This window comes from Mandrillus leucophaeus, unplaced genomic scaffold (genome assembly GCF_000951045.1).
Source record: "Mandrillus leucophaeus isolate KB7577 unplaced genomic scaffold, Mleu.le_1.0 Scaffold809, whole genome shotgun sequence".
NCBI lineage: Eukaryota > Metazoa > Chordata > Mammalia > Primates > Cercopithecidae > Mandrillus > Mandrillus leucophaeus.
In genome coordinates, this window is record NW_012108797.1 from 147688 (window position 1) to 160293 (window position 12606).

General features: G+C 40.5%; 1 protein-coding gene across 1 annotated transcript; it reads left to right on the forward strand.

The window, feature by feature from the left end:
* The first annotated feature begins 1095 nt into the window (after nucleotides 1-1095).
* RAB9B (RAB9B, member RAS oncogene family) lies at nucleotides 1096-10369 on the forward strand. The gene is made up of 3 exons (XM_011967651.1): nucleotides 1096-1318; nucleotides 6307-6380; nucleotides 7545-10369. The coding sequence occupies exon 3, from the start codon at nucleotides 7587-7589 to the stop codon at nucleotides 8190-8192; it is 606 nt and encodes a 201-aa protein (XP_011823041.1). The 5' UTR covers nucleotides 1096-1318; nucleotides 6307-6380; nucleotides 7545-7586; the 3' UTR covers nucleotides 8193-10369.
* The last annotated feature ends 2237 nt before the right edge of the window (nucleotides 10370-12606 follow it).

The following is a 12606-nucleotide window of genomic DNA, read 5'->3' on the forward strand; positions in this document are numbered from 1 at the left end:
CCACTATAGTTTAGTAGGGATGACAGCCATCAACCAAATAATCATACACTTAAATGTACCACCAAAAATAGGTAAGTGTTATGAAGGAAAAACACAGCAAGTTACAGGAGGCTACAAGAGTATAAACTGGGGCATCATCTCTATTCTGGGATTATCGAGAAAGGTTATCCTGAGAAGTGACATTTAAGCTGGGGCCTGCGGAGATTGATCGCACGATTGCCTTGTCAAGAGATAGAGGAAAAGTGGCCTAGATGGAAGTAGTGGGTATGTGTGAGGGCCTGCAGGGGTCATGAGATGAGTGAGGGCCTGTGCCACAAGGGCACAGGATTTCAGAAAATAGGGAAGCTTCAGAGATGGATCTGCCTGACAGAGAGGTGGAGTGCAGGCTAAATGACCTCAGAAGCTTTGTCCTTCTTCAATTCCAGGGGGAAAAAAATCACAAACTAGTTGGAGGTACCAGAGGGCTACAGAAAACAACAAGAAGAGACTAGCTGGTCGGCTAGGCACAATTAAAACATCGAATTCTGCCCCAGCAGCAATTCCGGGAACTTCAAGTAATGCTCCCTGTGTGGCCCTCTAGAACCCTACCTGGTAAGAGTAAAGGGCAGTGTGTCCTCTATGTCTGCTCTACAGATGTAGACATTTTTTTTAATGGCCTGAGAATTTCATGAGCAGTAGCCAGCTAGAGGGCCTAGCAATGTGTTGTGATCATGTGTTTTCCTGAGTTATTTGAAACAAGAGGGTGTATGTACTACCCTCTTGGCAAAATTAAAGGATTTTGAGCTAGGATAAATGAGGTAGATCAGAGGGTAATTGCAGTAAGTGGGGCAGTGGCTACCCCTGCTTGAGGGCTTAGGCCCCAGGCTGCAGAGGAGCTAAGTGGGAGAGCAATATTTGACGGTCTGTTGCCACTGCGCCTAGTAATCGGCTAGGGGAGGAGAAGGAGGACAAGGGAGACCAGGGTTGGACGATGAGCATGAAAGAAGAGTGGGCGAGCCAGGGAGCGCTTGCCACACGGAGGGCGGGAGGCAGCTACACTGGGTCCCCAGCGCCAAGAAAGGGGCACGAGGAGGCGGCGCGGGCCCCGCCCCCTCCCCCTGGCGGGCGCGGGCGCGGGCGCGAGACGCTGCGCGGCGGCAGCAGCGGGCGCGAGCTGCAGCTGTCAGGCCACCGAGGTCCAAGCCGCACTTGCTGCCCCATTGAGAACGAGGAGGCAGCAGGAGCAGTGACGGTGACACTAAGAAGCCGGACTCCCGGCACGCAGAGCTGACCTACCTGGCACCCGCGGCCCTCTACTGTTTCCTTCCCATTGTGTTGGGTAAGGTGCCTGTGCGTGGGCAGGAACAGGGGCTAGGGGCTGGAGGACCCGGAAGGCCGGGAGGTGGGGGGCCTGTGAGAAGAGGGAGAAAGGAAAGTGTAGTTGATCCCGATGACCACTCATAGCTTGGGAAAAGGGACTGAGCCGCTCCCGAGGTCGGAGTTGGGGGCAGGTGACAGTGCAGGGGGGCGTTGCTGAGTAATCCCGAGCTGCTGCCAGAGCCGGGCAGAGAGGCGCAGGGCTCCGTGGGGAGCGGGTGTGGCTCAGTGCGCATGCGCCACAGCCGACTCTGTCTAAGAGCTGGGGGTGAGGTGAGAGGACCTGGGTCGGAGGTAGTTGGGACTATGTGTGACATCTCACTTTCTAGGTCCGTCATGCTAACAGTGCCCCTGTCGTAGAGATGCCAGCATTCTCGTCTCCTAAGGAAGCTTCTTTTCCTTGTGTTCAGCTCGCTTGATGTCATCCAAACCTTATCTACCTATTTGTCCCTGGGCAGTCTACTGGGGAAGACGTGGCCTGGGGACGATGCTAAATTGCTATCTAGTGTGCCTTTGGGCTTATAGCCCTAGAGCTGTCGTTGTGAGGAGTGAAAGGTTAGACGTGAAATTCCACATTGGACCCTTTGAGTTGCATATAGAATATAAATGTGGGCATGAATGTAGGAATAGCGTTTCAGTGGCATGACAGCTGTGGCATTTGGAGTCGGCATGGATGTAGCTGATAACTTGTCAGCTCTGCAAAATGAATCCAGTGCGTCAGAGGGCTTCCCCGCTACGAAGCACCCACCACCACCACCAACGCCAAGTATTGGGTTGTATTGGAAACACACTCAAACATTCGATCATTTCTCATCCGTGTTGAATTTTACATAAAGATAGCTGCGCCCAATTCTTCAGTGCAGTATTTCCAATTATTGTACCAGTATTCAACAGTGAGTTGAGTAATCCTTACCAGTGTGTCGCCACAAGATGGGCTTTCCCCACAGGTCCAACCATGGTTCCTCCCCTGTACAGACTTCCAACAGTGCCACTCTCATCCAGTGCCTAGCCCTCCCCAGTTGCTATTCCCTTACCGAGCCCTGCAGTACCCATGCCTTTCAAGACTGGCCTCCGAGCAATCTGCACTACTGATTTTGAGCATCATTCCACTCTATGGCAACTGAACTGATGCCAATTTGCTTTTCTGCCTCTCTTCTCTCCATTATCATACTAAAATGTACTATTTTCAAAGGTTCAACTTCTTTTTCTTCATTGTACTGCCTCCTCCCCCACCTCCACCCCCACCTCTAAGCATTCCCAACTAAATACAATAATTTAAATAAGGCTTTGTGGATGCAGGCACTGCAGATTCAGAAGGTTTCAAGTGTGTTAAAGAACAAAGAGCTGGGGAGTATTGGTTACAGAAATTCCTAATTCACCTTTCTGTCCAAGACTGAGACCCTGATGGGAAAAAAAAAAAAAAAAAAAGTCAATAAACTATCCTTAGAGCATGCTCATTAATGAGTTTGTGGGGGTAGGAAAGGGCAATTGCATCTCTCTAATATTTGACTCAGTTAGAGCCAGATCTTTCTCTGAATGGGATCAAAATCAGAATAAGCATTTTTGTCCAAATGCTTGCCCGATAGAGGACCCATAAGGGATGCATAAGGCATTTGACTTTCCTATTTACATATTTAGTGTTATCAAAGAATTCATTTGCCTGCTTAATGCTACCTTGTTTAAAGGTTTGGATTAAATCTGGCATATTCTGGGGGAGGAAAAAATGATTTCATTTACTTTTATACTGTGCTAGTTCTTTTTAATTTAAGTACGTACTAAAGGACATCACATTCATTTTCAAACAATGATGAATGATTGTGGAGATGCTAGCGCCCACCGACAACATCAAGTGGAGATCATTATTCTGCTCTTGTTTTTGGTAGGAATGGGGAAATGTATATACTTATTTTTAAATGTATGAGTAAGGGGAGGAAAACTCGAGCATTTCCCTTGACTTTCAACAGGTGGAATTCCCATTACGTCCCATCCAGAAAATGATCGAGTCAAGTTCATAACTTCTGCTCTTTAGTCACCTTATAAATGATAGTATTTGGACATCTTACAGAACTATGGATCTATTGTACCTTGGTATCAATTCAGAGGCATTGATTCTGGGGACCTACCTAATCAGTTAATTGGTAAACAAATATTTATTATCTCCGTGGAGGATCCTGGTGCTGCACACTGAAGGGGCTTCAAAGATGTAAACAAACAGTGAGCTTACTATCCAGGAATTTAAAATTGATCATGTAAGAAAGACAGGAACAGTTTGTTAACAAAATAAGGCAGTATAATGATATTATTTCAACTGTAAACAATGAGATCCTGAGCTTGCATGTTAATTTGTAAACTCCCTGAGGGCAAGACCTTGCCTTAAATATTTATTAATTCTCAAAGGTATCTACGCCCAGTGGATGTTTGAGTGATGAAGCTTTGCAAAGTAGATTGGGTGGGAAGAAACCAGAAGCAGGGAGAGAACTTTCACAATAGATTAGATGTGAGAAGGTGTGGGCCAAAATGAGGATGGTAGCACAGGACTAGAAAAATGATACCTCAAGGGAAAATCAGCAGGATTGAATGAAGGCAAAGAGACAAATCTAAACTGTATTCATTTTTCCTTCTAGCAAATAAATGGGAATTGGAGACAGTAGAGGAAAGTGGAGGGTTTCCTTAGTAAGGACACAACACACAATAGGCACTATAGTGTTTTCTCAAATATCAGTAGCAAGATTGGACCAGAAGACCCTGAAGGTCCTTTCAATGCTGAGACTCTGTGCCATATGCGGATGTTCAAGCTTGTTGAGAAACAAGGCATTCTCAAATATGGAAGAAAGAGAAAAGGAAGAATTCTTATACTTTCACTAGCAGGCCCTTTCTGAGAAGGGTTAATACAGAGCCATAAGGCCCGCACCAGTGCATGAAAGGATGTGGAGGAGCCAGAGGAATAAAAATCTCAAACCAAATTTTTCAAAACATGCTTACAAATTTTTGCAAACTTCATAACTTTTCATTCTCCCCCAAATCCTGTTAAGTAGGGCAGGTAGTATCTGCTCTATTTTTATGTAAGATACTGAAACAGAAAGATTAAATGACCTGCCCAAGTTCATGAAATAAATGAATGGTGTAACAGTGAGGAAGACCCTGGCGTCCTGATTGCTGCCAGCTAGCTCAGTGCTCTTGACACTGAACCACATTGCTTTTCCTCTTTTTTCCTTGGCATAGAGCCTATAGGCCCAGAAGTTATGTGTGCACATAACCAAATAGGGAATGCACAAGCAACTGCAGCATTATCTCAGACAGTTATTAATACATCATCATTATTCCTGGAGCTGAGCATTTGGTTTCCATATTCACTCAGTCCTTGACCTGTCTATTGAGTTTATCTGCAACTGAGAGAATAGGGTCAGTGAGTCTTTTAATGATGTGAACACCTGTTTGCTAGGAACTTAAGGAAGCTCATGTGGCACGGATGCTTAATGCCATCAGAATCATGCCCAAGTTTGTACTTCTGTTACTTTTTAAAATGAGAGTTCAAGAGTTCTGCTCTGTAAAATTATCCTACAGACCGGTATAAAAAAATAAAAAGTGTGCTAACACTTGTTTCATCTCCATTTAAAGAAATGTTTGTTACTTGAGCTAATTCCAAAGACAGCAATTTGGGAGCAGGAAAAAGAGAACAACAATCAGGAATTGTAGGAAACTTGAGAATTCTGTAGAATGTATATAAACCGAGAAGGAGTATAAAGCCTATCCATTTAGGAGATATTATTTAAATTCATAATTACTGATTTAGATATCTAATGAATCCTTATTATAAGTTTTATCTGTATTTAGAAAATAACATGAGATTATTAAGCAGCAGTTTCTTTTTTTTTTTTTAAAGCTTCGTTCTTCCTCAGTAAGAAATAACACTACACAGATCTAGGCACTGTTTTTCTTCTTAGACTAGTACTCTTGATGCTGCTTAAATAAGACTCTTGCCATAATGTTATAATACTAAATGAATGTATATTTAAATTCAGTAACACTAGCTAAATATTAAAACTGGTGTTTAAGACAGATGACCTACCGGGTGCAGCGGCTCACGCCTGTGATCCCAGCACTTTGGGAACATGAGGCTGGCAGATCATTTGAGCCCAGAAGTTTGAGAACAACCTGGGTAACATGTTGAAACTCCATCTCTACAAAAAATACAAAACTTAGCCAGGCATGGTGGTGCGCGCCCGTAGTCCCAGCTACTCGGAAGGCTGAGGTGGGAAGATTACTTGAGCCCAGGAGGTCAAGGCTGCAGTGAGCCATGATTGTACCACTGCACTCCAGCCTGGGCGACAGAATGAGACCCTGTCTCAAATTTTAAAAAATAATAAATAAAAGAGAAATGACCTAAACTAATTAATAAAATAATTAGCCAAGATAATATACTTTATTGTAAACAGGAAGCCCACAAACACTTTTTTCTGCTCTCTAATTATGTGGAATCAATTGCAGAGACAACCTTGAGACAGACTGGTGAGTGCACTAACAACTTTCTTGGAGATGGGAACGTTGGTAGGTATAAAAGGAAGAAGTTTCATCTCTGACTTAGGATTTAAACATATCTTAGATTGCTCTGTACTTTCCTTTTCCTGAATGTCATCTATTGTGAATATCGTATACTTTCTTTAATTTGCTTTTACTTTGAATGGAGAATTCAATTGAGAGACAATATAAAAAGTAAAAAAATTATATAAATTACAAATTAGGACAAGTTAAAGTTCTTGGAATAAAATTATTTTGCTTATGTTAAGCCTAGGTAGTATTTTGAACTTTTATTTTTGAAAAGCACCCTCTATAGGTTACCTCAGGTTGCTGTGGGTTCTTTTTTTCTGACTTGAATGTATTTTTATATATAGACTTAACATTATTTTATTATAGATTTTTTAAAATAATGTTTTCTATTCTGTTTTATAGCACCCTAAAAAGAAAGAATAAAACAACAACAGGAAAAAAAGGAAAATATTTAAATTGTGACAAAAACCCACTGGGTAGGTATTTCAAGGGGGCACACTGTGGATTTGGGATATTTTAATATTTGATCTCTTAAAAATGAATATTAGAAAAATATATAGTTAGTACACAGGCATTCCAAAATCGTTTTAAGGGAAACTAAATTTTGTAAAATTATATTCAAATATGTGTGCTTCCAGAAACTGTTTTGCATGCACTCCTTTGATTGGTGGTTCGTTTTCATCCCTTTGGGTCTATTGTATAAATATCATCCAATTAACTTCATCACTGTTGAGTTCCCACAATAGGTCTAGTGTGAAAGTACCTAACAGAATATAGGAAAAGGTAGTATTCATTCAGTAAGCATTTGATCTTTTTATTTTAAGATACATTGTAGGTATTCCATATGTAGACATGTTGTGGAGGTAACAAGTAGGTTACTGTATAAACATTAGCACTTTAAATTTTACAGTATGTTTTCAAGTGTTGCTATTATAGAATTAAAACCTAAATCCAAAAACTAATAAGCTATTCAAGATTTCCTTCCTTCATGACAGCTGTTATATTGATATCAATCAATTATCATCAACTTAAATGCCATTGTTCCATGAAGAAAAAAATTACTTGAGAGGGTGTTCCTATCAATGCAAGTATAATGGGGTAAATGCCTGAAGAAATGAAACCTTGTTCTCTCTTTCAAATTCTGGGGTCCAGTCTAATTCTGGCCCAGACCTCTACCAACAGAATCAAGAATCCAGTTTATGTAGCTTTCTCTTCTCAGTAATTCTTGTATCCATCAGGAGCAGACTTCAACCCCCAAGTCAATTTCATCCCATTTGCCTATTGTTTGGAACTGTCCAAACCGGAAGCTAAAGTTGTCACACATTTGAGTGGCATTCCTGTTCTAGGCTTCCTCTCCTAGAATAGGGTCAGAACTGAACCAAATTACAGAACCATCTGCTAGTCCATTTACCCATGGCACTTAGCCATTTTCCTGGCACGACAAAAGACCTCAGAAAAACAAGACCTATTTTTCCCCTTATGCAAAATTAGTTTTATTTCTTCTGCTGTACTACATCAATAATGAGCATAAATCAAGAGAAGTTGAATGAGAAGGCCTCATAATTCAGAGAAATTTGCTATGAAGTTGATTTCAGTTTCAGGTTTAACTGTTTCCCTCCTACTTTTCCTTTTATTTTCAGGTTCTCTTGGTTACAAACTCCTTCCCTTCTGGTGCTGCAAAAATGAGTGGGAAATCCCTGCTCTTAAAGGTCATTCTCTTGGGTGATGGTGGAGTTGGGAAAAGTTCGCTTATGAACCGTTATGTAACCAACAAATTTGACTCCCAGGCTTTTCACACCATAGGGGTAGAGTTCTTAAATCGAGATCTGGAGGTAGATGGACGCTTTGTAACCCTCCAGATCTGGGACACTGCAGGGCAGGAACGTTTCAAGAGCCTTAGGACACCCTTCTACAGGGGAGCAGACTGCTGCCTCTTGACCTTCAGCGTGGATGATCGGCAGAGCTTCGAGAATCTTGGTAACTGGCAAAAAGAATTTATTTACTATGCAGATGTGAAGGACCCTGAGCATTTCCCCTTTGTAGTTCTGGGTAACAAGGTAGACAAAGAGGATAGGCAAGTGACTACTGAGGAGGCGCAAGCCTGGTGCATGGAGAATGGGGATTACCCTTATTTAGAAACTAGTGCCAAAGATGATACTAATGTGACAGTGGCCTTTGAAGAAGCTGTCAGGCAGGTGTTGGCTGTAGAGGAACAGCTGGAGCATTGCATGTTGGGTCACACCATTGACTTGAACAGTGGCTCCAAAGCAGGGTCTTCGTGCTGTTAAAGATAGGGAGCCTTTCAAAAATGTGCCCCAAATTGGTCAGTCAGTAGTGTAAGAATAACTGTGCCCCTCTAAGAGTGCACACACACACACACACACAAGAGGGTAAGAGACAAGGTTCTGATTGTGAAACAGAGCCTTTCAAATTGAAGTGTAGATCTATAAAAAAAAAAAAAAAGAAAGAAAAGAAAGAAAGAAAAAGCTCTATCAAGCCAAGTGTATTTTGTGTAATTTCTGCTATTTCCCCTTCATGTGTGTCTCAGGACGTATCAGAAAGTTTTAGTCCTGAGACAGTTAAATATTTTTTAAATCACAGTTTAGACCTAGAACCCAGCTGCATGAAGGAGTTAAAGAGCTACAACTATTTCTTAAAGTGTTCCATTAATCAACTAACAAATGTCACTATCAGACTCTTGCCAAGCAGTTTCTGACATTTCTGCCAAAGGGGAAAAAATCAGACTTTGAGCTGTATTACAATAAAAATAATAATGCAAATAAGGATTCCTAGGCTTGAACTATAAAGAAGTTGTAATGATTAGGAGTGCAAAAGTATAATGATATACACTGACTTGTTTAAATCCTTATGTATGGTTTGCTCCCATCTGAGCTTTTCAAAAAATACCATCTCAGTAAGAGATACTCTAATGACCCTGGCAATTGATTATACTTCTTGTGTTTGAAGTCATAGGATACTAATGAATGGATTATGCTTAAATATGCCAACCACCTTTGCAAATAAATGGTTGGTCTGCTTTTCCTTCCTAAGTCTACTTTTGCTGCATAGAGATGTTGCTTCTCTGACAACCTCTTACCAATTTAGCAATGCTGCTTAGTATATGAAATTGGATGCAGTGCTCTCTGCTCATAATTTAGATGGTCCTTCGATCCAACATGCTGGGCTCATGGAGAAGGCTTCAGAAAAGATTGGGGGATAATGAACTTTTCTCACAGGGCTCCTTAACTCAAATATTTATTGTAGAAGAAGGAACTGGTTTCTTATATGTTGCACTGTATGTTAAACTAGCCTAATTAGGACATTGAAAGTGACAGAAGAGCAGATTTTAACCCAGTGTTAGAATGAATTTCCCATAATCAGAGTTGTCCAACAGTGGAATGGACTGCCTTAATAATGAGCTCCCTGCCTCTGAAAATATTCACTGGATGACCATCTGTTAGAATACCATAAAAAGATTTTCTGTACTGGCTACATGTTCCGTATAAAGTCCTTTCTGGCTCTAAGTTCTATGAATCTATAAATTACATCAGTGCCATGCTGTGGTTAGATTTATCTGATGATAACAGCTAAGACTATGGAGAGGGACTTTTAAAATTCTCAAACCATTCTATGATCAATCTTTAACAGCAACTACATAGCTCTTCCTTTTGCTTTTGCACTGTGGCAGGAAAAATTCTTGAGCTCTGAGTAATCTTTATGTGCACTGATAAAAAACATCTTAAAGCTCCCATGTTAAATATAAAAATGGTTTGACAATTTTTGATTACCATGACTGCCAGTTATATACTGTATTATGAATATGCAGTGTGGTTCTTCTTGGTTGATCTGTTTATCCTGCATAGATTTTAATCTGTACTTTAAAACATCTATGATAAAAAATAGTGACAGACAGAAATTACCCCAAAAAGAGACCTAGGCCAGGAAGGGGGTGGGAGCTTTCATAGGAATACAGCCTAGAACTCTCCATTGTAGCCACATATGGAATCAGCCTTACTTACATGTAGGACCTTTGTGCTTTAAGAGCTCTGGGACATATTGGCAAAATAGAAAAAAGAGGACAGTATTTCAACCCAGTCATACTCAATATTTCCAATTAAGATATAATCCTTACCCCATTGTTCAATTAACTTTGATGCCAGAAGTCAAAGCCAGAACTGGGGCCCCACAGCTCTTAAGTACTGGTCCCTATCCTGCCTATGCCTATAGCCAGCCACACTGGTTTCCAAGTTCTATGATCATTTTGCTACAATCATGTTAGGGTGAAAATCTGTACGTCAGAACTGTTAAATGCTAATTATTTTCAAGTGCATGAGACCTGGGGCCTTCTCTTTCTACTTGCACTCTGCTTATACTAGTTTCTATTTGTAGATCTCAGGTCTTCATCATAAAGACCTCCATCAACTCACAAAAGTACTTGTCTCTGTTAGAGTGGCATGTGGTCATTTGAGTTAAAAAAAAAAATTACATGGGTCCATCTAAGACAAGTGTTAATCTTATTGGTCTATCAACTGGAGCCCCTTTCCTCTTAGCCATACCATTGTTTTCTGCCAAATTACCACTCAATATCTTAATGAAAGCATTCAACATTAAGTGACATAAACAGTGGCATTTGGGTAAGCAACACTCAGTGGGGTGCTGACATATAGTTTGGGTAAGATTAAAAAACACCAAAGGCTGAAATCTGTGAGTACCAAGAACTGTGCATATAGGTTTAGAAATTGACTGTGTACCCTAGAATGTGCAGTGTAATATTTTCAATAGGTGTTTTTTTAAGAACACTAGATTTTTGGAATAATATATTTCTAATTAGGACTATACTTTTTTTCAATGGTCTGTTAAAACATCATACAGAATATTTATTTAGTTTATTGTCATGTATTGGCTAACTTTCAGGGGCCTCAGATTCCGTGTGTCTTCAGTGGATTGATGAATATCAGGTTAATTTGTGCCTGCCCCAGCCATCTCTACTTTATTCTGAGGTATTCCACAATCCTCTTGTTGCAGGTGCTGCTAAAAAAGAATCTCAAAATTGTGTACCAATATTTTCTTTCGACTGTAAAAAATCATCTGTGTTAAAGTGAATAAAAAGTGCATTTTGAATAACCAACACACAATGTTTGTGCTTCTTCCCTCCCTTTGTCTTTTTGAGCAATGGGTGGGTGTGGTGGACAGTACTTATTAATCAAGTCACTCTTTCAGGCTGCACTGGATGTGGCCTCTGGATCATGTTTCATGTGGTACTCCAAGCAGCCACTACCTAGTGATCAGATACTGCTATACTGATTGTGAAGCAAACTCTAAAGATTGGGGCAGGGAGGTCCTTTTTATTTTATACCACTTTCTTTCTATTTATTTAGTTATTAGAGACAAGGTCTCTCCATTGCTCAGGCTGGAGTGTAGTGACACAATCATGGCTCATAGCATCCTCAAACTCATGGGCTCAACCACTTTCTAATGCATGATATATATTGGGACTGGAAATTGAATCTTAACTTTCCACTTTTTTTCTTTATTATAATTTAAAACCATTACTTAATGGATACAATGTACACTATTCTGGTGATGGGTACACTAAAAGCCCAGATTTCAATCTGCAATATATCCATGTAACAAAACTGCACTTGTGCCGCCTAAATTTATACAAATAAAAGGAAAAAAATTTTAATAAACAATGTTACATAAAAAAAAATAAATGTTAAACCGTCGCAAAATATAAACAGAGTAGACATATTCCCTTTATTTTCCTGACTGGTGAATTGTCCAGACCTTAGGAAAACATGAAAATATAGGTGAAACAAATAAGAAAAGCAAAGAATAATTTTGTTAAATATTCTGTTCTCTTGCCTCTCACATATTGGATTTTAAAAATATATTAGCACCCAATGACTTGAATATACATAATGGCAGTTTTTAAATTGGACACAAGTCTTTCCACAGCGTATATAGTTTCATTACATTGGTTCCATCTGCCACAGATTTCACTCTCTTCTCTTCTCTGTCTACTTTTGCCTGTTGCAACTTTGGGCAGTCGAAATTGGGGGTGGGCAATTTGTTGGGAAACAGATTTTTTTTTCCACATGTACCATTTCCATCTCTGAGGATTGTAATTTAACACATTATCAGACCATGCTTCAAATGCAGCACCCCAAATCATTTTGACTAGTCTATAATGATGCAACTTTTAGAATATAGAAAGTCATAGATTTATAAGCCACTTAATAAGGATTTGCTCATTCATAACTGACTTTTTTTTTTTTTTTTTTTTTTTTTTTGAGATGGGGTCTCTCTCTGTCACCCAGGCTGGAGTGCAGTGGCCTGATCTCAGCTCACTGCAACCTCGGCCTCCCGGGCTCAAGCAAGTCTCATGCTTCAGTCTCCCTAATAGCTGGGATTACAGGCGCCCACCACCACACCTGGCTAATTTTTGTGTTTGTTGTAGAGACAGGGTTTCACCATGTTGGCCAGGCTGGTCTCAAACTCCTGGCCTCAAGTGATCCACCCACCTGGCCCTCCAAAGTGCTGGGATGACAGGTGTGAGCCAATGCGCCGGGGCCAATAACTGATATTGTAAAAACAGAATACTAACTTCCTGTCCTTGCTGTTTTTCTGCCTGATTCATAACCCAGTGGGAAATCTCCTCATGATGTCTTAAGAAACAGTATGGTCTCATTTTTTGGAAAT

Excerpts from the sequence above, each read along its gene's own strand:
- RAB9B (XM_011967651.1), top strand. The coding sequence starts at position 7,587 with ATGAGTGGGAAATCCCTGCTCTTAAAGGTCATTCTCTTGGGTGATGGT.